Source organism: Sander lucioperca, chromosome 13 (genome assembly GCF_008315115.2).
Source record: "Sander lucioperca isolate FBNREF2018 chromosome 13, SLUC_FBN_1.2, whole genome shotgun sequence".
Classification (NCBI taxonomy): Eukaryota; Metazoa; Chordata; class Actinopteri; order Perciformes; family Percidae; genus Sander; species Sander lucioperca.
The window spans coordinates 19,217,856-19,242,396 of NC_050185.1; the positions used below are offsets into that span (position 1 = coordinate 19,217,856).

The window sequence follows — 24,541 nt, forward strand, 5'->3', positions numbered from 1 at the left end:
CCTGGTTGTGTTTGTGTGAGGCTGTGAAAAAGAGAGTTTCCTGCTTGTTTGTGCATGTTTCTACTAGGTCAATGTTGTTGACCTGTCCTCAAACCCTCTTATGCTGAATAACACCCCCCCCCCACAAACACAGACATATATACACACACACACACACACACACACACACACACACACACACACACACACACCCTTTCATTCATTTACAAATTCATTCATCTCAGCTGTTTCCCAGCCGTGTCCTTTGTTTTCCAGCTGAGATTAGGAGACAGCTTTGGTGCCAGACAGACTGTCATTTATCATCTCGACATCCCATAGTAACTGCACCGCAGCTCGTTAATCCAGTTACCATGGTGGCAGCGCAAAGTGGAGAGTCTGATTGGTGTTTCTATGGGGTCGGGACAGAGAGCTGACCTGATTGCAAATTATAAAAATGAATGGAATTAGACAACAGGCATGCTCATATGAACGTTTTATTATGCATCAATCGCGTGATAGTGTTTGGCTCGTTTTAAAGACCATGGTTACATTGTGATGATTTCATTTTGCAGCTATATGAACCCATATTTCTACCCTAAACTTGATCAATTACCTATAGAGCACCAAGATGAAATGATCTCTGATGTAATTTATTAACTCACCTTATTAGATGTCAGAAGGATTATTGACAGATAACATTATTCGAACCAATACATTCTTCCAAATAGGGCTTCAAGCTGGACTCTAATAGGACAATCAATTCAAACAAAAATAACATTTTCTTTTTACAGTTAACACTTGAAATGATAAAGGCACTTTCAGATTACAAAGTAGGACAATATTTTTACCTCTGTTATTAAGATTTCATCAAACTTATTTTTATTTTTACAAAATAAACCAAAACACTGACAACGGGGGAGATCTTGGGCAGGTACTGAGAATAAATATGAACCAATTTAAATCTTATCCTCTTACCTAAAAAGTTTTTCAGGTTTGAATTAAACTCAAACACTATTACTCAACTTGTTTACAATATATTTAGTCAGTGCTGATACAGAGGAAACCATAAAGTGCATCTTTGGATGGATGGGAAAAATATCACTCAATGGAAATGCTATTGACTCTTCAAGGCTTTAGTTATACTTCGTTAATAGTCAGCATTATCTGTAGTTTCATTGGACACGTAAGAACTATTGGATGGAGACAGGCTAGCCATTTCAACCTGCTTACAGTCTTTATGCTAAGCTAACCTAACTGCTCCTGGCTCCGGCTACTGTACTTATTTACCAGATATAGACATGAGGGGTTTCTTTAAATATATTTGTGTTTTGGACTGTTGCTCTGACAAAACGAGTTGTTAAAGATGCCCATTCAGGCTGTGAAAATGTGTCATTTTTCGAATAATTTTCTTACACATTATAGACAATGATCAATTGCCTCATCAAAAACATTTTTTTACAGATGTATTGAAATGAAAATGTAGAATTGTTGCAGTCCTACATCAGTTTTTTTTAAACAAATCCAACCCCTCTGCCCATTCTATCGTAAAAAACGAGAGGGAAAGAGAAAGGCTTTCTCTCCTTCAATAAAAGACTTTGGAGCGATCCCTGGGAAAAAAGTAAAGCATTACATAGATTTGTGGGACCTTGAAAATGCAGCGAATTTATGAGGGCAAAAGCCTTTTACAGCATTTTGTACAAGGTCCAAGAAATATGGACCCAAGTTATCAGCCTGGCCTTTAAAAATCATGAAAATGTATCTATTTTGAGATGAATCTCTTCAAGTGGTATTATTGTCGAGGATTCACTAAAAACTTAGAAAAAATAATCCCATAATGGCCATTTATGCTGCTGCAGACAGAAACACACGGTACAGCTGGAACCCTCACTGAGTATTCTGCTGAGGGAGGCACAATCTTGTTTCATTTGAAATACCTGTTAACTGTCTTGTCATTCACTGCACTCGCTTACAAACACACACGCAGAACACAGAGGCATGCTTGGTGCCTTCCTGTGTGTGTGCACAATGCAGGCATGTGAGCATGTTTGTGTGTGAGTGGCAAGTTGTTTCTCCAGTTCCTAACATGACATTCATAGAGCTGTCAGACATTTATAATTAAATCAGTCCCACTAGACTCGAGAACATCGCTATGTACTGTAGCTGAAGCTGCCGTCATAGCACACACACACACACACACACACACACACACACACACACACACACACACACACACACATACTGTGTGATTGCTCAAGTGTATTTTACTGATTTCCTGAACAAGTAGAGAGACATAGAGAATAAGCTGAGTGGAGTATGAGCTCCTGCGATATAACAGCGAGTTATTGTCATTGACATTTGAAAGGAAAAGTGGTCAGAGAAGAAGGCTTGCTGTTTTGTTTGTATGATTGTTTGTTTGCAGTGGATTTTTACATGCCTTTGGGAAACGCACACACAAAGATTGCTATTGCTTGTTGCTTGTTTGCTGACAGCTGATGCAGATTTTGTATGCTGCTCACTTGCTTACATACATGCTTACATTGACCTGTACAACTCCCACACAAATACATGTAAAACAAGTTATGGGTTGTTTTTACATGAGATTGTGTGGGACTTGTAAAGGTCAATTTGCTGTTACCGTAAATCAGCCATCGTCAACTGGCGGCCCGCGGGCCACATCCGGCCCGCCAAAGCGTTTAGTCTGGCCCGCAGAATAATCATGAATTCAGAAAATGTGAAGATGAAAAAATGCATTCTGTTATTTAGTAGAGGTCGACCGATTTATCGGCCGATTTTTGGCATTTTTTAACATAATTGGCATCGGCCAATATCCCAGTATATCAAGCCGATTAATAGGCAGGCGCATCTGCGGGCAGCCTAGTGTTAAAAATATGAATAGGCGACATTTTTTTACAGCGCGTCCAGACCAGCTGCCTCCAGCCCCTCCCCTTGTGAAGTCTTGCCGTGTGTCTCGCGCAGTCACTTCAGGTTCAGACGCTACCGTTAGCAGTAGCATGTTGCTGACCAGTGTTCTTGCCTTGGGATTAACTGTACTAATAAAACCGTACAAAACACCGCGGCCACATCGCTGTGGAAGCTCCCCGAATGTCATTTATCAGAGTCTGGTTGTTACCCCTGTCCGTGGCAGTCTCATCCACTCCTATAACGGAGCTAACTGGAGCTAGCTAACCGCTAACGGAGCTAACCGCTAACGGAGCTAATCGTTGCTAACAGAGCCTTCAGTTCTCCGTGCCTGTATCCATTAACTGCATCTATGGACTTGAGCACGAATAAAACCCTTAATTTTATTAAATTGGCTGGACGAGTTTTAAATTACAACTAAGAGTTGTTTGAATGACAGAAATCTGCTCAGATAAGATCCTAATGAGGTCAACAGGACATGTAGCCTAACAGTAGGGTCCCCAAAACACAGATTAAACACTTAAAAATGAACAATGATCTAACAAACAAGGTGAACAAGAACTGACTTTAGATAGCCCTAGTCTTATGTGATTCAACAGGAGTTAGGAGGAAATAGTGTTGAGATTAATAACATGTCACTTTCTGTGAAGCTTGCAGATTTGTATTCTCAGAAATTTAATAAATGCTGCTAAGTGCACTAAACTTTATTTTTTTCATTTAAAAGTTTATTTGACAAAGTTTATTTTCTTCTTACCTGTTTCTATTAATATATTTTTCATACATTATTTATACAATATACAGTATGTTTTTACATTATACATTTTTAATTGAAGTATACAAGTGTAGATTGGTGAAGTGTTCAATAAATGTTTTTGTTGAGAAATTCTGTGTATATTAGTGTTACATTTTATCTTTCAAATAGAGGTTTAAAAACAAGCACATATCGGCCAAATATCGGCCAAAATAAATCGGCAGCATTAATCGGCCATCGGCTGACCCTGATTTCTAAAAATCGGCATCGGCATCGGCCAGAGAAAACCCATATCGGTCGACCTCTATTATTTAGCATTTCAAGCATTTATAGCAGGTAACATTACACAGATAGAGCACAAACCCAGCCCCTGTATTTGCATCTCTGTTCACATGCCGGGATTCTGTACAGCAATGCCCGCGCTCCACACACACAGCTGAGCCGAGATGTGTGTGCGTTAAAACACGCAGTACCTGACTGGGAATGATACAAAGAGGATTACCAATGGCCGCTGGGGCAGATCAACTCACGCTAGTCTCGTTACCGTAAGTAGGCTACAATAAAACCTTTGTGAGTAAAAAGTCAATACTTATCAATGCACTCACCTGTATAGACAGGCATAAACATATAGAAAGCGATATTTCAATCTGCTCTGTCTGCTCAGTCCACTCTTGTCCACCACGCTGTTTTACACGAACACAGCTCTACTCTGCAAATAGCGAATTTTTACAAACAAGCTAAAACAAAAGCTGTCTGTTTGTAGTCTAACTGTTTATCTTAGGCGAACCGCTAACTTTAGGTAATTGCTGACAGAAACGTCATGTAAGCTCGGACAGTTTACATGCAAATTGCTAGCCTGTGTGCTTTCATGTACCGGTAACGTTATGTGAGTTATAGCCTGGCAGAGTGGAATTAGGTGGAGCTCACAGCGGCAGGTAAATAAACTTGTGTGATTGTCATGTAAACCGGCTTTCTTGGTAGCCTAGGTAATAGCACTCCGCCGCTGCTGTAGCCTATGCTACCAACTACAGGGAACACAGTATAACTATTGCAATGCGATGCAAGGGTAGTTTTAATTCTAACATTATTCTATCAACATGCATTTACATCGATAGTCTGGCGTTATAATGTATTTGTCTTGTGTGTACTATGGAGTGTGTAAGACTGTTTTTAGTGGCAGGCTAGCAGATACTGTTGACTTGCACTAGCCTAGCACCAGCGAACTCTGCAACTGGAAGGACTGGATGAAACATGTTGAAAACTGTCTCCACTGATAAATAACACACTGGCTAACTTGGAAATGAGGTCCTGTGTCCAAAATTCTGAACCACCCCTTTAAATTTAATTTTTTTTTGGCCACTTGGGGAAGTGGAAAGAAGTTGTGAACTCTACCCTACCATTTTGTCACATTGTTTTTTTTTTTTTATATTTATTATAGCAACTTAAAGGACAATGGCAGTCTTGTAGGAAGCCATACCCTTTGTGTGGATTTATATCACTAAACCTAAAAATACAGTATGGTACACCAATAATATCTTTGTGATGAAAATCTCTATATTCTCGTATTTAAGGTTGTTGGTTTTGCCACCTGCCCCGCCCAGAAAGAGTTGATGGTTAATCAGCTTTTATCAGCCTTTCAGAATCGGACCTGTGACCAGTTTTGTTCGCTCTGTCCTTTATAAGTAAAGCCAGATTTATTGTGACCTGACTAGTACCCCAGATCAGCAGCGTGCGATTCTGAGCAGCTTTTCAAATACAACCCCAGCTGTTTTCACCCTGATCTTGCCTCATGACTATGTGACCTCCCCGAGTACAGGGTTACCCGCGGATATTTGCAGGGGCGATGTGCAGTCACAGCAAAGTTCATACCGAACGGACGCACACACCCACACATGTGGCCTGCAGAGGCTGAGGCATTAGAGAGGTATTAGATTTGATTCCATCTGGGCAGGGACGCGTCACAGCTACCAATGGGTCACCAATATCTTGATTGGATTGGTGGTTTGAAAAAACAACAACAATCAGAGGAGGGTGGAGAGACTCACAGACAGAGATTTTCTTTCTGCTTGTTTTTGTTTTTGAGAACAAAGCTGAGGTACAGAGACCTGCTTCAAAGGCTTTGACAGACTTATAACCATTCTCTTTTCCTGTCCAACATGTCCCCTTACACACCCTCATCCTTTTCTTGTTTCTCTCCTCAGTTCTTTTGGAGCAGCTTTTAAGTCTCATTCATTCTTTACGCCTTTGTGTTCTCACCCTCATGAATTAGGGAGGAATTCCTGGGAGCAGGAATCCTCAGTCAGCAATGTTAAATCAGTAATAGATCGATGAATGATTTCTTACATGCTGTGATGATGTAAGGCCTCATAACCAGATGTGCCAGCATCCAAGTTTAATTTGACAAATGATCACGAATTATACATAAGTGATTTGTAAATGTATCTGGCTGGCTGTGCAAAGAGGCTGTGAGAGTAACTATGACTTTTGAATGCAACCAAATGTATAATATTAATGACTCTATAGCATGTTGTTAATGAAAAGGAAAGCCTGCACACTGATAGAGCCTGTTATCTTAGTTTTTGATTAATCAAATGCAGGCTTTGTAACAGGTAATGTAAAGCTTTTTTTTCAGATTCATTTTACATTTTGTATTTAACCATTAAATCTAAAGTACAGTATATACTATACCCGTTCAGTTAAACCCTCAGTTCTGTAAATGAACAACATTCTGTACATGAAAATCGGGCCAGTAGTTTTTCCATAATCCTGCTGACAGACAAAATAACAGACAAACCAACAAACACACAAATCAACCAGCAAACAAACAAACAAACAAACAAAGCAACAGACAAACCGAAAAGAAAACATAGTCTCCTTGGTGGAGGTAATGAAAAGTAGTGAAAAACAGCATGCATCTCGTGCCTTCAATAGTCATTCTTGCTTTATTTCATACTCTTGTACTGTATATACTGTTTAATCCAACAGTACTGTAGTGCTGCCTGTTGGTTGGACCATTGGTTTTCAGTCCTGCTCCTCTGCTGGTTTTTATTCTAGCTGTGTAGATAGAAATTGATTTACACCTCTGATGCCAAAGGAATGCAAATAACTTACTTACCTGGGTGAAGAGAACCAGCAGGGCTTATTCTAAATGGTTTCTGGAGAGAGCCCAATGACTTATTTTGTAGCTTTTCATTTTTAAGCTGCTATAAACAATATTTTCATATGAACAGATCAGATCACTACATGTATGTAAAAAAAAGTGTTGCTTGTAGTGACAAACCCACAGAGCATTATCACCTAACTCTGCAGTTCTCCTCTGCTCTACTGAGCCCTTTAGCATCTTTGAGCTAATTGTTTTGGTTTTAGTGTCATTTTCAGAGGCAGCAGGCAGCTGAAAAAAGCACTAAAACTCACTCTACGCCATCTGGCCAGCACCAAATGGCAGACAGACACAGGTAGCGACTAGTTGAGTTGAGCATTTAGAAAACCTATATTTTAGTGAGAACAGGATTCCAAATAGAGCATATCTTATTTTATTTCATGTCTGCAGGGGTCTCCCTTCTGAATTCTATATGAATTTCATTCATTGTTTTATTCACAAGAAAAGACAAAAACGTCAATAAAAAAAATGTCTGCAGCTGCCTTCCGCACTGAAACCTCACCAAAGACCAACTCTTCCACGGCTCAGTCTTTGGGGATGAGAAATGAAACAGCAATCAAAGTGATAACAGGTCTGAGGAATAACATTCTGGAGAAGACAGGGAGTAAAGACATTTTTTGACAGCACTTCCACAGGGAATATCAAATCTAAAAAAAATACCATGATATATATATATATATATATATATATATATATATATATATATATATATATATATATATATAAAAAAGAGAGAGAGAGAGAGAGAAACATACAGTATGTCACATCCTGCTGACTTCAAAAACATCCTGTGTGGCAGCAGTTATTTCACTACACAGAGTGCAATAAAAACAAATGATTTTACCCTTTGCTCATTGCAATTATTAGGTAAGCTTGCCCCAACAAAAAAAGTGCTGTATATATAGTTTAGAGCGCATTTAAGTACACATAGGAATGGGTAGGGGGTTTATTGGTACCTCATTCATGCAACAAAATTACACAATAAATCGCAGGCTGTGTTATAGAGTCTAACCCAATTTTTCCTGTGGGGAATATGAATGTCTGTGCCAAATTCCATTGAAATCCATCCCATAGTTGTCAATCTGCTGGTGTAGTGCCAGAGGAAAGGTCAGGGCATTGGGATTTGGGTACTTGGAGGATTTTTTTCATGAATGTCTCTTCAACATTTCATGGCAATTCACCCAACACTTAATAAGACATTTCACCCGACTGACCAACATTGCCTTCCTTAAAAGCCACTGGCTAAAATATAAACTACACATAAATGAATTGTCAAGAGAAATCACAAATGAAAAATGAGCTGCTACCTCTGTGGAATCATAAGTAAGCAAGTTGTAATTACATTTTCAGTCATATCACCACTGTTTATGGCTGCATCGTTCATGTGATGTTTTTTTTGTTTTTTTTGGTTTTTTTACATCAAGCTTTGGTAAATGAAATTTAATTGTTCATAAATTTATGGTTTCCCACAGAGTAGTTGGACCTCTCTAATCAGAGAAGGTAGCACTTTGCTTAGTATATTCCTAGCTGCTGCTGATAGCTTAAGGGCTGTGTAAATGAGGCAACATTGACTGATAGCCACGTCATTAGGTAATGTGAAATAAAAAGGAGAGGTACAGGAGGGGAGAGAGTAATGAAGCCACATGAAGCGTTGCTGTGTTTGAACCTGGAGGCCCTGAGCACGCTATTGTGAAATGGGTCAGAGAAAGAGAAAGTTTAGGCATTGAGACATTAGTTAGGACTGTGGTGTTTGGTGTTGCTGCGCTGAAAGCCACGAGGCTTCAGAGCCTCAGGGGTCCAATCAAATGCATGTTTTCAGTGCACCTACTGCGGCCTTCAACTCTTAGATAATGGCTTTCTAGAGCCAACTGACAGCTTTGTTATTCGGATAGTGGAGCCCGTTTGTGAGCACAGCAGTTTGTGGCTTTGTCTCAAAGTGAAGGAGAGCCGCTCAGAAGCAGCGCAATTAGCCAAAAGGACACTGAGACATTGTTCTCTTTCTCTTCTTCCACCTCTTTTCCGCCTTGTCATTTGTACACCTTTTCTCTATCTGCCCCGTCCTCCTTTGCACATTAATATTTAGTGAATGCACAAAACAGTAGTGACACCTTTTCTCTTTCGTAGGTGCAGTGATGAAGTGAAACCTGGTAAAAAGCGATTCTTTTGTTCAATTAAGTCAGTGCCGGAAAATATGAAAAAATTATGCTTAAGCTGAGAAAACAAGTTAATTAAGTTTTTTAGGATTAACAATTCAGATTTTTACAAGTCAGTGTTGAGAGGGTAACCGAGATATTCAATGTTAGATATGGAAAAATTCCTGATTTATTAATTCTATTGTTGAAGTAAGTAAATAATTGTGCTGTATATCATGCTAGCTAGAAGTTCATCACTCTGTTATGTGTTAAACAGGACAAGTGGTCACAATATATGCATAGTTTGATTTTTATATGAGTGTTACGTACAGACTGTTGCATCAGAATTAGAAAAAGTGTATGTAAGGAGTGTATGCAAGAAGGATGTAAGTTAATTTTCAAGCAAAATCGTGAAGAAATTATTTAGGTGATACTATATGAGTGCATGCATATAGTGTCCACCTGGTGTCTTGGACTGATGGCCAATGAACAGAAAAAGAAAAGGATAATTCCAGTTTATCAAAACCTGGGTCTTATTTTTTGACCATTACTCCCATTGTTAATGATAACATTGTACTGATCAAGTTAATTGCTGAGAAAGTGAAAACTAAGGTTTAGAGGTCGACCGATATGGGTTTTCTCTGGCCGATGCCGATCTTTAGAAATCAGGGTCAGCCGATGGCCGATTAATGCTGCGATTTATTTTGGCCGATATTTGGCCGATATGTGCTTGTTTTTAAACCTCTATTTGAAAGATAAACTGTAACACTAATATACACAGAATTTCTCAACAAAAACATTTATTGAACACTTCACCAATCTACACTTGTATACTTCAATTAAAAATGTATAATGTAAAAACATACTGTATATTGTATAAATAATGTATGAAAAATATATTAATAGAAACAGGTAAGAAGAAAATAAACTTTGTCAAATAAACTTTTAAATGAATGAAAAAAATAAAGTTTAGTTCACTTAGCAGCATTTATTAAACTTCTGAGAATACAAATCTGCAAGCTTCACAGAAAGTGACATGTTATTAATCTCAACAATATTACCTCCTAACTCCTGTTGAATCACATAAGACTAGGGCTATCTAAAGTCAGTTCTTGTTCACCTTGTTTGTTAGATCATTGTTCATTTTTAAGTGTTTAATCTGTGTTTTGGGGACCCTACTGTTAGGCTACATGTCCTGTTGACCTCATTAGGATCTTATCTGAGCAGATTTCTGTCATTCAAACAACTCTTAGTTGTAATTTAAAACTCGTCCAGCCAATTTAATAAAATTAAGGGTTTTATTCGTGCTCAAGTCCATAGATGCAGTTAATGGATACAGGCACGGAGAACTGAAGGCTCTGTTAGCAACGATTAGCTCTGTTAGCGGTTAGCTCCGTTAGCGGTTAGCTAGCTCCAGTTAGCTCCGTTATAGGAGTGGATGAGACTGCCACGGACAGGGGTAACAACCAGACTCTGATAAATGACATTCGGGGAGCTTCCACAGCGGTGTGGCCGCGGTGTTTTGTACGGTTTTATTAGTACAGTTAATCCCAAGGCAAGAACACCAGCAACATGCTACTGCTAACGGTAGCGTCTGAACCATAGACTGTATATATTAGTATATTAATATATACAGTCTATGGTCTGAACCTGAAGTGACTGCGCGAGACACACGGCAAGACTTCACAAGGGGAGGGGCTGGAGGCAGCTGGTCTGGGTACGCTGTAAAAAATGTCGCCTATTCATGTTTTTAACACTAGGCTGCCCGCAGATGCGCCTGCCTATTAATCGGCTTGATATACTGGGATATTGGCCGATGCCGATTATGTTAAAAAATGCCAAAAATCGGCCGATTAATCGGCCGGCCGATAAATCGGTCGACCTCTACTAAGGTTAATTATAACCTAAAATCCCTATTGTAAACATTCATGTCAGAAAGGGGAAACAAATCTCCCGTGTTGAAGACCAACGTTTTGTCGACCCATTTATCCACTTTGTCTTTTGCTCTTGACAGACAGGAGTCATGATTCCTACTGCAGCCAGAGAGCTTTGCTACCCTGGAAATCCAGAGTTCTCGCAAGAGCACAATTTGAATTTGCTCGGCGAGTCACTCTGGCATTGAGTAATGATGCTCATTAACTATGCCCTTGTAGCCGAGCTGCACCAATCACATCGGTGTATCTGATATAGGCGGGCCAGAGGCGAGCTAAACAGATGTACTGTAAATGTAATGTAAATGTAACCTTTGTAAAGTCACTATTTATGAAATGTATTGTCTGTTTTTGTCCGTCTTACTGTCTTGGCTACGTATTGTTCGTAATGTCCTGTCTCACTTGTACTCTTGGCGAAACCGAAGAAAAAAATGTCACATCTGTGGACAATAAAGTTTTTCGTATTCGTATAGGCGGGCCAGAGGCGAGCTAAACAGATGACAACAGTTTAATCTACCAGTTAGCTCCGCTGGTTGCTAAGTGTATGGGGCTCTGGATACGTCACCCTGTGTATTGTTGTGATTGGGCGTAGTGTTATCCAATTGCGTGCAGTGAGATTTTCAAATGCATGCTTGGTGCCACCCCTCGAGTTGAGCCATTTTCATTACTCAATGCCAGACCCTTAATCTTTTGGATTTGGGTCTGAATTTCCAGGCTAGAGCTTTGCCACTTTTGTACATAAACATGTTTTTTAGTATTTGCTGAAACGACTGATGCTATCTCAAAAAAGACATGTTTTGTTAAAACACAGAATCATCCTTTAATTGGGGAAATGGAGTTTGACACTTTGGTCAAGGGAACCTCTGTAGTTGCTGAATTGATGGAGAAATCCCATCCACTTTTCCTTCCCACTGTTTTTGAACCAGTACCTACCACAACACAAGTGAAAGTTGATAAGTAGACAAATCTAAGAGTTTGGGAGTTTCACTCTGTCTCTTTTCCCTGTGCCTATCTCACCCCTTTAAACCTGTTTGCTTGAGGAGTGTTACACTGACAGTACTGGGGCAGCCTGGCTCTTTTTTTCCATCTAACTTCCGGCACAAAGCACAATGTTTTCCCTTTGGATTGTGGTCTTGGATTCTAGGCACTAGACCTCATTAGCATACAGTCGAGCTCTACCAGATGCCTGGCACCAGTGGTTACTGTAGGATGGTTTTTAGCTGTGTTGGGTGTCATGTACATTCTGAAGCTGAGTTCTGATCCTATGCCAAAATAAAAGCAGAGTCCAGGAATTCACTGCTATTACAATATACTACATTTTTACTTTCTATTGACAGTTGTGCTATTGTATGTGTTATCTGTGTATCTGTGTGTTTTATGTTTTCCAGATCCAGTATCTCTAACAGCAGCCTATGCATTTCATGACCTCCTGATCAGTGTCATATCTTTTCCTTTGTTCCCATACAGCTACATTATGCACATCCAGTATTTAGAGGAAGCACATTTTTAGTCCATATCTAAACAATACAAAATGGAATATCTGTAAATCTCAAAACTAATGCACTAAAGAAGTCTTTATGTCCAAGGTAATGCTTTATTACTGTCAAACACCTCAGAAGACATCTTCTAAACTTTGTCTTTTAAGTCCTATGCCTCTAGTAAACTCTAGACAACATACAACATCTGATTTTTCTTCTGGCCTTCTTGCACCTTGGCATCGTGTCTGGAGTGCAGCGAACATCTCATATGTCTTATTTATGTGCTTCTGCATCTTGTTTTCCGGTGGTGGTTCATGTCTTTTAATGTTAAGTGTACAGTAAGACCTTTTGTGGTGACTTTTCAAAAATGTCCTCCTACAATAACATCCATCCACCCTTCATTGCCTTCAGCCTCCCTGAGTATTTACCTGCTTTAACGGTTTATCTCCCTCCTCCAGGTGGTGGTAAAAACTCGCACGGAGTACCAGACAGAGAAGAAGAGGCTGAAGGTTCCCAAGGTGGAGGAGTTCAACATCAGCTTTACTGACGGGGTGTCTGAGAGACTTAAGGTAAGAATGAATAAGATCCGATTTGCTGGATCTGTATTTGCACTGATCCTGACCTTATTAAGGGGATGGGGGATTGGCTATGATGTAAATACAGTTTCTTTGTCAATGTCATCATATGTTTCCGCCATCAGTTGCATTCATTCAGCTCTGGTATCGGATCTATGCTCACTATATATACACTATACTTCTGATATCAGAAGAGAAAATGTTTGGATCAGTGCTTTCCTACTGTACTTGGTCTGTGACTGAAAAGTATAATGGGCATCCAAGTAGAACATTTCCTGTGTGTGGGTTGAGGAAATTTTTGTCTCTAATTGGAAGCAGGATATTCATTCATCGGACATTTTCCCCCTCAGTTTCCAAATATTAAATGCGACCACGTTGAACTGCCAGTTTGGTTTTAGAAATACACCTGCAATCGACTCAGACAGGTTGCTATGTAAATACTCAGGAACTAGAGATGCAAGCAGAGCTGCGGACAAACAAATGGAAGAATTGGTAATTATATGATCATCTCATGCAGGACAGGAAGTAGTATTTTTACTCACGTAGGCTAAGTAGGATTGTGAACACAGGACTTTTAGATTGTATTTTTTACATTGTTGTATTCCTACTTTTACTTAAGTAAAGGAGCTGTGTACTTATTCCTCCACTCCTCTTGCCTGGCAAAGATTAGGACAGGTGACTTAAGTTGTGTGTGTGGATCACTAAGCTACCAGTCTCAAAACATCTACATCACCCAGGCACTGTCTGTTCCATTCTTCTGTCGTTAGGGGAGACCAAAGAGAATTCACGTTGTCATGGCAGCAAAGAAAACCTCCCTCCATGGCAACCCTGACTGAGAGAGAGAGAGAGAGAGAGAGAGAGAGAGAGAGAGAGAGAGAGGAGAGAAAGTGCGCAAGCAGAGGTGTGCAAATGTCTAAGTGTAGGTGTGTGTGTAAAAGAAAGGTGTAAAACTGGCCTGAAATGTCCTTTAAAGCAGAGGATAACAGAATGAGATCTCAGGCATCACAAGAGGCAGTGAACACGCTACAGTATATTCACACACTGCTACACTGAAGCTGTGTCAGAGCATGCAGCCAAGGTTAAGTAGAATACGGACTCACTTGGGCCTCTATGGCACTCCAAAGCGATGCAATGAGCTTGGTGTTTTGGAAATGGCAGCATCGGTGAACAAACATGTCAGGAATCCTCTGTGTAGAGAAACCTCTGTTTTGTTGTGAATCTGCTTTGTCCATGAAGTCCTGCAGTCCCTTATTAATTTCATATACAGACATATAAAGGGGAAGAAGCCATCCATCCTTTTATGAGCCATATTTGACATCAGACAGGTTGAGCTGGGATAGGAATTGGGGGGATATGGATAAAATCTTCTGCCACAGTATGTAATATACCTTTTTTATGTCAAATCACAATATTGATACAGTATCATGATAAGAAATGTAAGATGAGAACTTTTTATACATACTATGTTTTTGACTAATAGAATGAATTTAATACCTGAACACTTGAGGTACTTTTATTAGGGCCCGAGCGCCGACAGCGGCGAAGGCCCTATTGGAACTGAAGGAATTATTATTTTCTGCAAATGAATTGGCTTTTTGAGGGGCTTAACATATTCAAAAACTCACCAAAATTGGCGGGCGCATCAAGTCTGGTGAAAATGTACGTATTTTAAGGGTTTCGGGAATAGGCGCACAAAAATGGCTCGCTAGCGCCCCCTACAAAACTTAAAAAATTGAGCCCCTGCAGTGCGTTTATCGTAGACTCACGAAACTTGGTACACATATGTAGCATTAAAGACGTATAAAAAACGTCATTAGAGCCATACCCTAAACCCCACAGGAAGTCCGCCATTTTGATTTCAAAGTTCGAAATTAGTGCAATTTTGTCCATTTCCACGTCATACTTTAACGAACTCCTCCTAGAGATTTCATCCGATGGACTTCAAATTTGGTCTGTACCATCTTAAGACGTTAAAGATGAAAAGTTGTTAAAAGAAAAACTTTTCGTCATAGGGCGTGGCCGTGGCGGGGCGGCCATTTTGTGCGTTTCGCCGCCGAAACAGGAAGTGGGTGTAACTCGAGTGTACATTGTTCAACTGGCTCGAAACTTTTCAGGATTCATAACACTCCAACTCTGAGGACATTTACTGGACAAAATTTACTCAAAGTCATAGTGCCCCCTAGTGGCAACAGGAAGTAGGCCTTAAAGTCAAGGTACTATACGCTTTTCTTTTCCAGCTCTCAGCGAAGGCGGTCGCTTTTTTTCCTCCCTCTCCCTCCCAGGCCTACCCTGCTTGCTATCTTGTCTTGTGTTGTCTGTTGTTAACTTTTTAGAGACTCTCCCTGCAAGGCTCTACAAATACCTAAAAATCATGGAATTGATTAACTGGTCTCTCAACGCAATTGACACTGTATTCTCGAGGAGGAGCACTGGTTCGGGTGAGCCAGCATGTCCTGACGGGACGTTTGCTGAGGGGTATACGATGGACGGCTGGGAGAAATGGCGTGTCGTGTGTCTCTCTGCTCTTTCCGTGGAGGACGTTGAGGATATCTACCTATTTGGAACCCTGATAACTGGAATGTTGCTGATTGGAGGATGCTTCGCTCTGGTTTATCGAAAAATTGGAAAGACTTTGGTAGCTGTCCAAAGCCCAAGGAAGCTGCCTGGCCTGACTGAAGCTGTCGAAAAAGCGATCAGTTCGCAAACTGGAACTATTAATCGCGTGATGGAAAACAACATGGTAATGACCCGCGGCTTGGATACCATCATGAGGAAGGTCATGGATTTGGAAAGAAAAATTGACCAGTTGAACAGTTGAACAATAGAATGTATGTCTAAATTAGAGCAGCCATTCGTGTAGACAAAACAAATTTAATCTTTCGGCTCCCTTATCCTGAACGGCCTTGCTAAGGCCGTTTCTTGGAACAAACAGTCACCCTGTTGGGGCTCTGCAAGCGAGACTCTCTTCCTGCTGATTGTCGTATCGGTTCTGGACTGTTCAAGGGTGTCACCACGGCAACGTGCTGTGTTATCGCTATAACATTCTGCGGACTGGGACACTAGTGGGACTGCCGGGCTGTGCGTTTCTCAGCAGGCCAAACTCCCCCAACCTACCCCCTCCCCAGTCCCACGCCTTCGCCGCTAAATGTGCAACTGTACATTTATGTTATGTTATGTTATGTTCAGCAGTGCAAATGTACTGCTTGTGTGCCTATGTGCTGAGGTGTTTTTTCCTGTTCCCACACTGTTCTTATCTTTATGAGAATAGTCTGAGAGTTGCTTTTTTTTCCCTCTCCTCTCCTTCATGTCATGCTGTATCTGTCCCTGCTATGTTATGTTATGTATGTGATTATTATTATTATTCAGTCAACTAATAAGCAAAATACCAGTGCAACAGTGCAAATATACTGTTTGCGTGCTTTAAATGTGCTCCTGCGAGAGTTGTGTTGAATGTTTTGGATGTAAAGCGCTTTGAGCTGCACTCTGTGTATGAAAGGCGCTATACAAATAAAGCTATGATGATGATGATGATGATACTTTAAAGAACTCCTCCTAGAGATTTCAGCCGATGGACTTCAAATTTGGTCTGTACCATCTCAACACCTTAAAGATGAAAAGTTATTAAAAGAAAAACTTTTCGTCAAACAGTGTGGGCGTGGCGTGGTGGGCATTTTGAGTGTTTAGCGATGAACAAAGAAGTTGTTGTAACTTGAGTGTACGTTGTCGTATCTGCCCGAAATTTCTCACGATTGACAAGGGTCCAGGCCTGAGGACACCTACAGGCCAAAATTGACTTTTGGTCATAGCGCCCCCCGCTGGCAACAGGAAATGCGCCTTATATGACAGACATCATCCGATTTACATGAAACTTATAATGTGTGGTCTACATGTGATACTGAGCCGCCCCCTATACTTTAACCATGCCCCTTTCTCAGGCCACGCCCCCTTTCATAACATTTGAACCGTTTAAGGTAGAGTCTTGTGTGAGGTATCATTGAACTCAGCAGAGAGTTCCTTCTTCATTGGTGATGGTTTGACCTGCCCCCTAAGCTTTAGCCATGCCCCCTTTTATAACTAATGACCCGTTTGTTGTAGACCCTTGTGTGAGGTATCGTTGAACTCAGCAGAGACTTCCTTCTTCATTGGTGATGGTTTGGCCTGCCCCCTATGTTTAAGCCAAGCCCCCTTTCATAAATGCTGACCCATCTAAGGTAGAGTCTTGTGTGAGGTATCATTGAACTCAGCACAGAGTTCCTTTTTAATTGGTGATGGTTTGACCCGCCCCCTATGCTTTAGCCACGCCCATTTTCACAGCTTCACATTGATGTTACCCACAAAGGCATAAGGAATATCTCATCTCATGGTGTATCATCATCTCATGGTGTATATTGTCATATCGCCCAACCTTGTACAGCGATTAGCATTTATGAGAAGTCTGTATTTAAAAACATTTGAGGAGAGAGGAAGGAGGTGTTCAGTGCTTACATTGAATTCACGTCAAATAGGCCAAATAGTAAAGGCTACATTGAGCTGTTAGTAGCATAACACCCCTGAAGCCCTGACCAAACTGTCAGTAGTTAAGTTGCATTGTGGGTAAGTAAGCACCATGGTTTTGACAAGGACGAAGAATATGTGGGATAAAAAATACGACATCTCTAGTTCTGCTGCATCGATTTTGATAATTTATTAAACAGTCCATCATGAGTCTGATATACATATTATACAGTAAGAGTGCAATGATACATCTGCAGATCTTTTAGGAGAAACAAATCAGGACACAGTGTCAAAATTGTCCACATTGCCATGTAGCAATGCTGAGCCAACTTGCTCTTCAGAGATGCTCCAAAATGTTGCAGCAGACTTTAATGTCATCTCTGACTTGCCACTCTGCATCAGCTTCTGTAGAAATGCATTTCAGTCTGTGTGGTTTTGTGCGATGTCGGTTGGTTTTGGGTGCTCAACTGAACCGCTTTGCTTTGCTTGACTGACAGAGCTGATTCTGCAGACACACACACACACACACACACACACACACACACACACACACACACACACACACACACAGCATGCTGTGCAGTGCCGAGCAAACAGTTCTGGATTAAAGCTTGCACATCTCTTCTCTCTTCAAAGCTTTGCAGATTGTGTTGATGGATAAAGAGCTCAGAGTGTAAAATGCTCTCTAATCTGCCCTCCCTCACCGCCTCGCTCCTGCTTACCACTCTCTATCCTTTTCTCCACTTCTCTCTCCTTCCCTGACGCTACTTTCTTTCCTTTCCTCGCACGTTTTTGCTCACTGCATTGCTTTTTTCCTTTTTGATTTAAACTGCTTCAGAGTGATCCTTCTGCAAGGAAAGCAGACAGAAATAAGAGCAGTTGGGGAAAATGCAGACATGTTAATATCCACAGTGCATTATTGCCTAAAGAATAAAGCAACAATAATACGAAACACAGTTGTAATTTGGTGGACAAAGGGTACAATAGCATACACACAATAATTGATTCTCACAAGAGCTCCCTCCTCCCTGCTGTCTCTCCTTGCTTCTCTCATCCATTCTCTTCCTGCCTTCAGAGCAGGTTCATGTGTCATTGCTTACCGTGCCCCAGTCCCCTCCCTTTTCCCTCCTCTTGTTCGTTCCCTTGCTGCCTTACTTTTATTCTCCTCCCTCCCTCTCTTTCTCTGTCTTCCTGATTACTCCCAGCCGACCTGAGATACAGTGTATTCCCTGTAGTTGTTTTGTTCCATTAACAAACCTAGGAGAGCACATTTCCCCTCTCATAACTATCTGAAATAAAGACTACAAGCTGCATGTCGTTTAAACAGAACCTGGAGAGGTCTCAGTGAGACAGAGTTCAGTCTGTTGACATATATAATGCTTGTGAAACATCTCCTGTAGCTAGAGTCACGTAGAATTAAAGATACATTTTAAAGTTAATACATAAAGATGAATTAACCACTGGGGACAATTGATTTTAAATATAAATAAATCATTTTGTGTTATAATACGGTATTGCCAACACCACATACTACTTCATTTGATGTTTATTATAGTATGGTATAATCTATTATAGGTTTAGGCTGCATTTTTTTTGTAGTTAAAAATGTTTTCCTCATTTCAGCTTTATTTATTTATTCACATTTGTGGTGGAGTTTATAGTTCTTAGTGATACTAATTTAATTTCTCGTGTGACTTGCCAGGTCATCATTGACCAAATATGTGATTTCTAGGAGAAAAAATTAATTTAGTGTGATATTTTTTAGATACTGTATGTCCTTGTCAAAAATGTGCAAATGGCAAATATATACTGTATACAGTATATATATATATATATATATATATATATATATATATAATTTTGATATTCGAATATCAAAATTGCATTGGCCTGGGATCCAATGAGAAAGATTAACATTAGGATAGAGGAAAGCTGCTGTGTTGTGGTATTTGCAGTATATTTATATATATATATATATTCTCTTTCTCTTCCATTTTTGCCACCATGCTCAACTGCAGACTTTCTGATGGAGAAAAAATGCCATGAAGAGCATCCCTGAAAACCAGGACTTGGAAGAGAGGAAAGGATTAGTCTGGCACAGTAGGGCAGGGATTGAGAGATGCAGGTGTAAAGATTGATGAAAGGGAGATTTAATTTGTGTTGTCCTGCTTGGTTTCTGGCCCGCTTGCTACCCAGAAAACATGGTGTACTTGGCTGGCTCTCACCTTCACACACACACACACACACAGACACTTCCACATGCACACACCCACTCAGGGACTGACACTCCAACACAAACCTGATCATGCACACACAGACAGTGACCACATGACAGCACCGTTACTGCCAAGCTGAACCCGCTCGGTGCCAGCAGAAGTTAGCAGGCCTGTGCAAGTAGCAAAAGGGAGAGGCAGCCATAGTCCAAAACAATTATCCCATTATTACCTCCACCTCGCCTTCTGACTAAAGCTTTGCAGCAATCTGCCGCCTCCACAGAAAACCTCCACTGTTTTTCAGGTTGGAGGTAATTACTGCTGTCTTTCGTAACCTCGCACAGCCTCCTCTTCCTTGTTTTGTATGGATGACTAAAAGCACGCTCATTACAGGGAGTGTTTTATAGCAGTCGTCGGCTTTCAGTTAAACACCCACACACAGACACACACAGACATTCAAGTGAACAATGGGGGAACAATTGATTTACCTTCAGCATTACTATTATACTCTGAACCTTATGTGCTGTTGAAGGAGGAAGAACATAGAGGGAGGGGAAGACAAGGGCAGATACTTTATTTTTCCTGGTGTGGGAGCAACAGCATCTAAACTCCTCTGCTGCACTTGGAGTACAGCAAGTGTTATGAAAACTGAGATCATACTGTGTTTGTACGCGAGCATCAACTCCCACTGGTCATCTATTTTTTTGATCTATCAATTTAAAACTACTGCATATTTCATTGTTTAATTTTCATTCAAATTTGATGTCCCAATGCATCTAAAAGTTCTTGTGATTCCTGCTGCATGAAGACACTGATGACCACAGTTTACTAAGTCTAGGCACTCTTGTAATAAAGACAGGTCAGATTGGTCCCAGTAGTAGAAAGGTAAGAGAGGTAAATGAAGCTGCTGATTATGCACCAGAGTCCCTCTAAGGAAGGAAATAAACAATAATCTAGTTAAGTACAGAGTTGTGTGCTGCAAATGGTTTTTAAAACATTCTGAATATTTTGCAATTAATGTTTATCGGATTTCTACTTATTAATAATTTAATGTACACTTTCAATTCCCCGATTTATTTTTTGCTAAGTGTCTAAAGCCACGTAATGCCTCTGTCAGTCTATATTTGAGCTGAATGCTGATGTCATCATGCTAACTTGCTTACAATAACAATGCTAACATGCTGATTAATTGCAGGTATAATGTTTAGCATGTTAGCATGCTATCATTAGTGCTATAAACAAAGTTAAGCCGAGGCTGATGGCAGTGTATACATTTTTCAGGTACTTGGTCATAAATGGTCGTAAACCAGTATAGTGGACAATTTTGAAATTTGTCCTGATGTACAGGGGTGGGACTAGAAAGAGGGCACAGGGTGGCACCGACCCCCCCGAAATATGATACCCCCTGGTGCCACAACCCCAGCCCCTCCATTGGGCTAGAGCGTTGTCAATCTGACAATTGTGATTCCGTTGGATCAGAGTACTGTCACAGCCTGTTCTGCCAATTTCCGTAGCCCTTATCACAGGACCAATTAATGTTGATGATGACTATCCAAATATCTGTTACCATGGAACCAGCACTGGAATTGTTTTTAAAAAAAAGTGACAGACTGAGCCTATAGAAAATGTGTATTGTATTCGGTTATACAATTTGTTTAAATGAAAACAAGTGAAATTAATAATGAATGTAATGTTTTATTTAGCAGAATTACATTATGTTGTTATATCCTATATCCAAAGCAGATTTTCTATGCTGTATTCTGATAAAATGTCTCTCCCTCTCATCATCTGTCCAGCTCGCACTTTTGTTTGCCATTTTCTTTTCTCCCTCTTTATCGTGTAATAACAAGCCAACAATTAGTGGCAGTAAATTCATCAAATTCAGTTCTGGGAAGCATTATACATTTCAAACACACACACACACACACACACACACACACACACACACACACACACACACACACACACACAGTTCCTGTTATTACCATGCCAGTTCCTATTGGCAGATATTCTCAGACATCTTATTGTTCAAAATTGGCTTCTGATAAAATGAACTAGCCAGATGTGATCCCTAGCCTTGGCTTGCACACACACACTTCAGGTACACACACTTTGAGTTGCTGACTGTCATTGTTAAATTATGAATCAGTTCAGGCTGCGATGTTCAGTTTATGCCTCAGGTGAATATGATGGTTCTATTGGCTTTATGTGAGCAGAAGAATCGTTTATCAGTGTAAAACAGAAAGGAAGAGGATGCTGTTAACAGGCTGAAAATCGTAAAGCAAAACCAGCATTCAGCTGGATGGTGCCGTACGTGCGTCTTCACGCTCCACTGAACCACAAACAGTCCTGGTTAGGTCAGCCTGCCGTCCCAATGCCGAGTAAAGTCTGAGTCATTTGTCACTGCAAAAAGGTCCCCTGTGTAAACTGACAGACTCTTAGACAGGCCGGACGGACAGACAACTCGCAATCTTCTAGACCAGATAGAAAGGCAGACGGACAGAAAACAACAGAGACAGACATCGCTGCTGTGTGAGTGATATTTGGGATGATTTATAAGTCCAGATGGCTTCCGTTCGGCTCTACTTGTTGTTAGAGATCCCATATCAAGCAGAACCTCAAAGGACAGCAGATGTCAATCACCGTCTGCCTATCATTATAAGCAGACGTGAATACATACACAGTACATATAAATCATCTCTTAGCCAGTCAATAAACGAGGAACTCTTGAATCAAATATTTCTGCACTTTCTATTTTATCCTAAAGGCCAAAGAGAGAATCAAATTTGTGATTACTGAAAAAGAATCCTAAATCCATCTAAGATTGACCATCCTGTCTTGTTTTGTTTTATCCAAACTCTTTTGTACAGAAGAACTTAACAAACTCAGTTGTCAGGGGTTGCCAAGGCTAAAAAGGATTTCTGAGCCCGAACGATGGCCAACAAGTCCTTGCAGTCTGACAGCATTAAACATCTTGGCACACATACAGTATTTATATGCAGCCTGATTTGTTTATGTGTTCTGTGTCAGTCATCTCAGAATAGGAACGGTAACAGTCCATGATGTTTTGCAAATACTTTTGTTTTTCTTTATCACAACACCATGTGGTCCAATTCAGTTTGAACAGATTCTTAGTGAGAGGATCATACCAAGTCACAGTTTCTTTAGGTATAATTGGCTGGTTGGAAACTGCCTGTGAGCATAATTATCATCTTTGCCTTTTTGTTTTGATAGCTAGCAGGATATCTCTAAAACTTGTGAGCATATTTCAATAAAATGTGGTGGAAAATTAGGCCATTGCCAGAGGAAAAAGTAATTAGTGTCTGGTGCTGATCTAGCAATATTCAAAAGATGTTAACATTGCAAGATAAGGCATTTTTTAAATGACTTGTTGGAATTACTTGAGTGAAAAACTACCACATGCATATTATGATTAATGCAGGCTGTTGTTTAGCTAAGTTGTGTTGAGTTTTTCAAAACACCACTAAATGGAGTCAACAAGATTTTTAATAGTTTACAAAAGTATAGCTTAGATATACTGTAGACCCAACTAAGCCAGGGTGGGGTGGGGTGGGTGAGTTGTGTGCCTTATTTTATTTATTTATTCTGTGTTTCTTTTTCTTTGCCTTTTATGTATAATATGTTGTGCTCTGTAATTTTGTTAAAATCTAAACTGTACAAAAATCTATTTTCAGAACTTGATTCTGATCTCAATAAAATATGTTGTAAAAAAAAAAAAAAAAAAAGATATACTGTAGACCACGTTTCATCATCTGTAGTTGTGTGGGTTGATCAGATTTAAGCAGGTGTCATTGCCATTACCTTTGAGACTGTGGGATTAAAATGTAATCTTTTAATTGAAGCCCTGTGCAGATATGATTAATTTTAGGCAGATTAGACTCAAAGAACAAATTCCTGCTGCTCAACAGAGCATGCTCGTTTCATAGTCAATTTCAGATTGATAGAAAAGGAGACATGAGCCCAAGAAAAAGCCAGGCTTTGATGTCCCTATCTTGAAAATGATAAAAGATAGCGAGCGGACATTGTGCTCCCTGTCCTCAGCCAGAGTCCTTCACCTTGCTGCTGTAGTTCTGACAAGCTGAGCCATGGGAGCAATTAGGACACAGACGGACTGTGGATGACTAGTCTGACCCTCCACTTCTCACTTCTCTGTTTTTTCCTCCCACTTTAACATCTGTCCTTGCAATCGATCCAACCATCTCTCTATGTTACTCACGCTGTTTTGCAGGCCAGACATCAGCAGTATCACTGTCTTTATTTATTATGAGTATTATTAATTGTCTTTCTGTTCTATTATCATAATTATTATTCATGTTCCTTCGGCTCCCCATCTATAATTTAAGGCTGATAAACCACATATTCTGAACATCGTTTTTACTGTAAAGTGTGTTGGCTGACATACTTGACTCTCCTCACTTTCAACTGATTGTGAAACTGTACAAATGATGTATTAGGGCAACAGGCAGCTTATAGTCTCTCCCCATCATCTGTTTGACTCCTTTTCAAGACAAATCCTCCCCTCACCCAAATCTCTCCATTCACTTACTTAGAGTACAACAATCCTTTCTATCTGTCTGCTCAACTTTATTTCTCATATTTCTTCTCTGAACAGCGTTCTTTTGTGATTGTAACAGCAGGATTGTTAGGTTCTCATGGCATTCCCATTGTTTGCATGTAATGTCGGCCGATCCAATACCTGAAGCCAATTTTAGTTTTGTAGTCACTGTAAATTGCTCCACACACACACACACACACACACACACACACACACACACACACACACACACACACACACACACAGTTGGTGAACATATGCAGGAACATAAAACCTACCCAGGAGACTGGGAGCTGGGGATACATTAGAGTAATGAACCTTGTCTTGTGATGT

At 40.2% G+C, this 24,541-nt stretch overlaps 1 protein-coding gene and 1 long non-coding RNA gene across 2 annotated transcripts in view; one reads left to right on the plus strand and one right to left on the minus strand.

Annotated features, from left to right (window-relative positions):
- nsg2 (neuronal vesicle trafficking associated 2) overlaps positions 1 to 24,541 on the plus strand; it is a 38,895-nt gene that overhangs the window by 843 nt on the left and 13,511 nt on the right. The window contains exon 3 of the mRNA XM_031280861.2: positions 12,809 to 12,919. Within this exon, the coding sequence (XP_031136721.1) occupies positions 12,809 to 12,919 (111 nt within the window). The remainder of the gene's footprint in view (positions 1 to 12,808; positions 12,920 to 24,541) is intronic.
- Positions 17,585 to 18,532, minus strand: LOC118492994. Its single transcript, XR_004894922.1, has 2 exons — positions 18,432 to 18,532; positions 17,585 to 18,267 (listed from the first exon to the last, which is right to left on the minus strand). It is a non-coding gene; the product is annotated as an uncharacterized LOC118492994 (long non-coding RNA).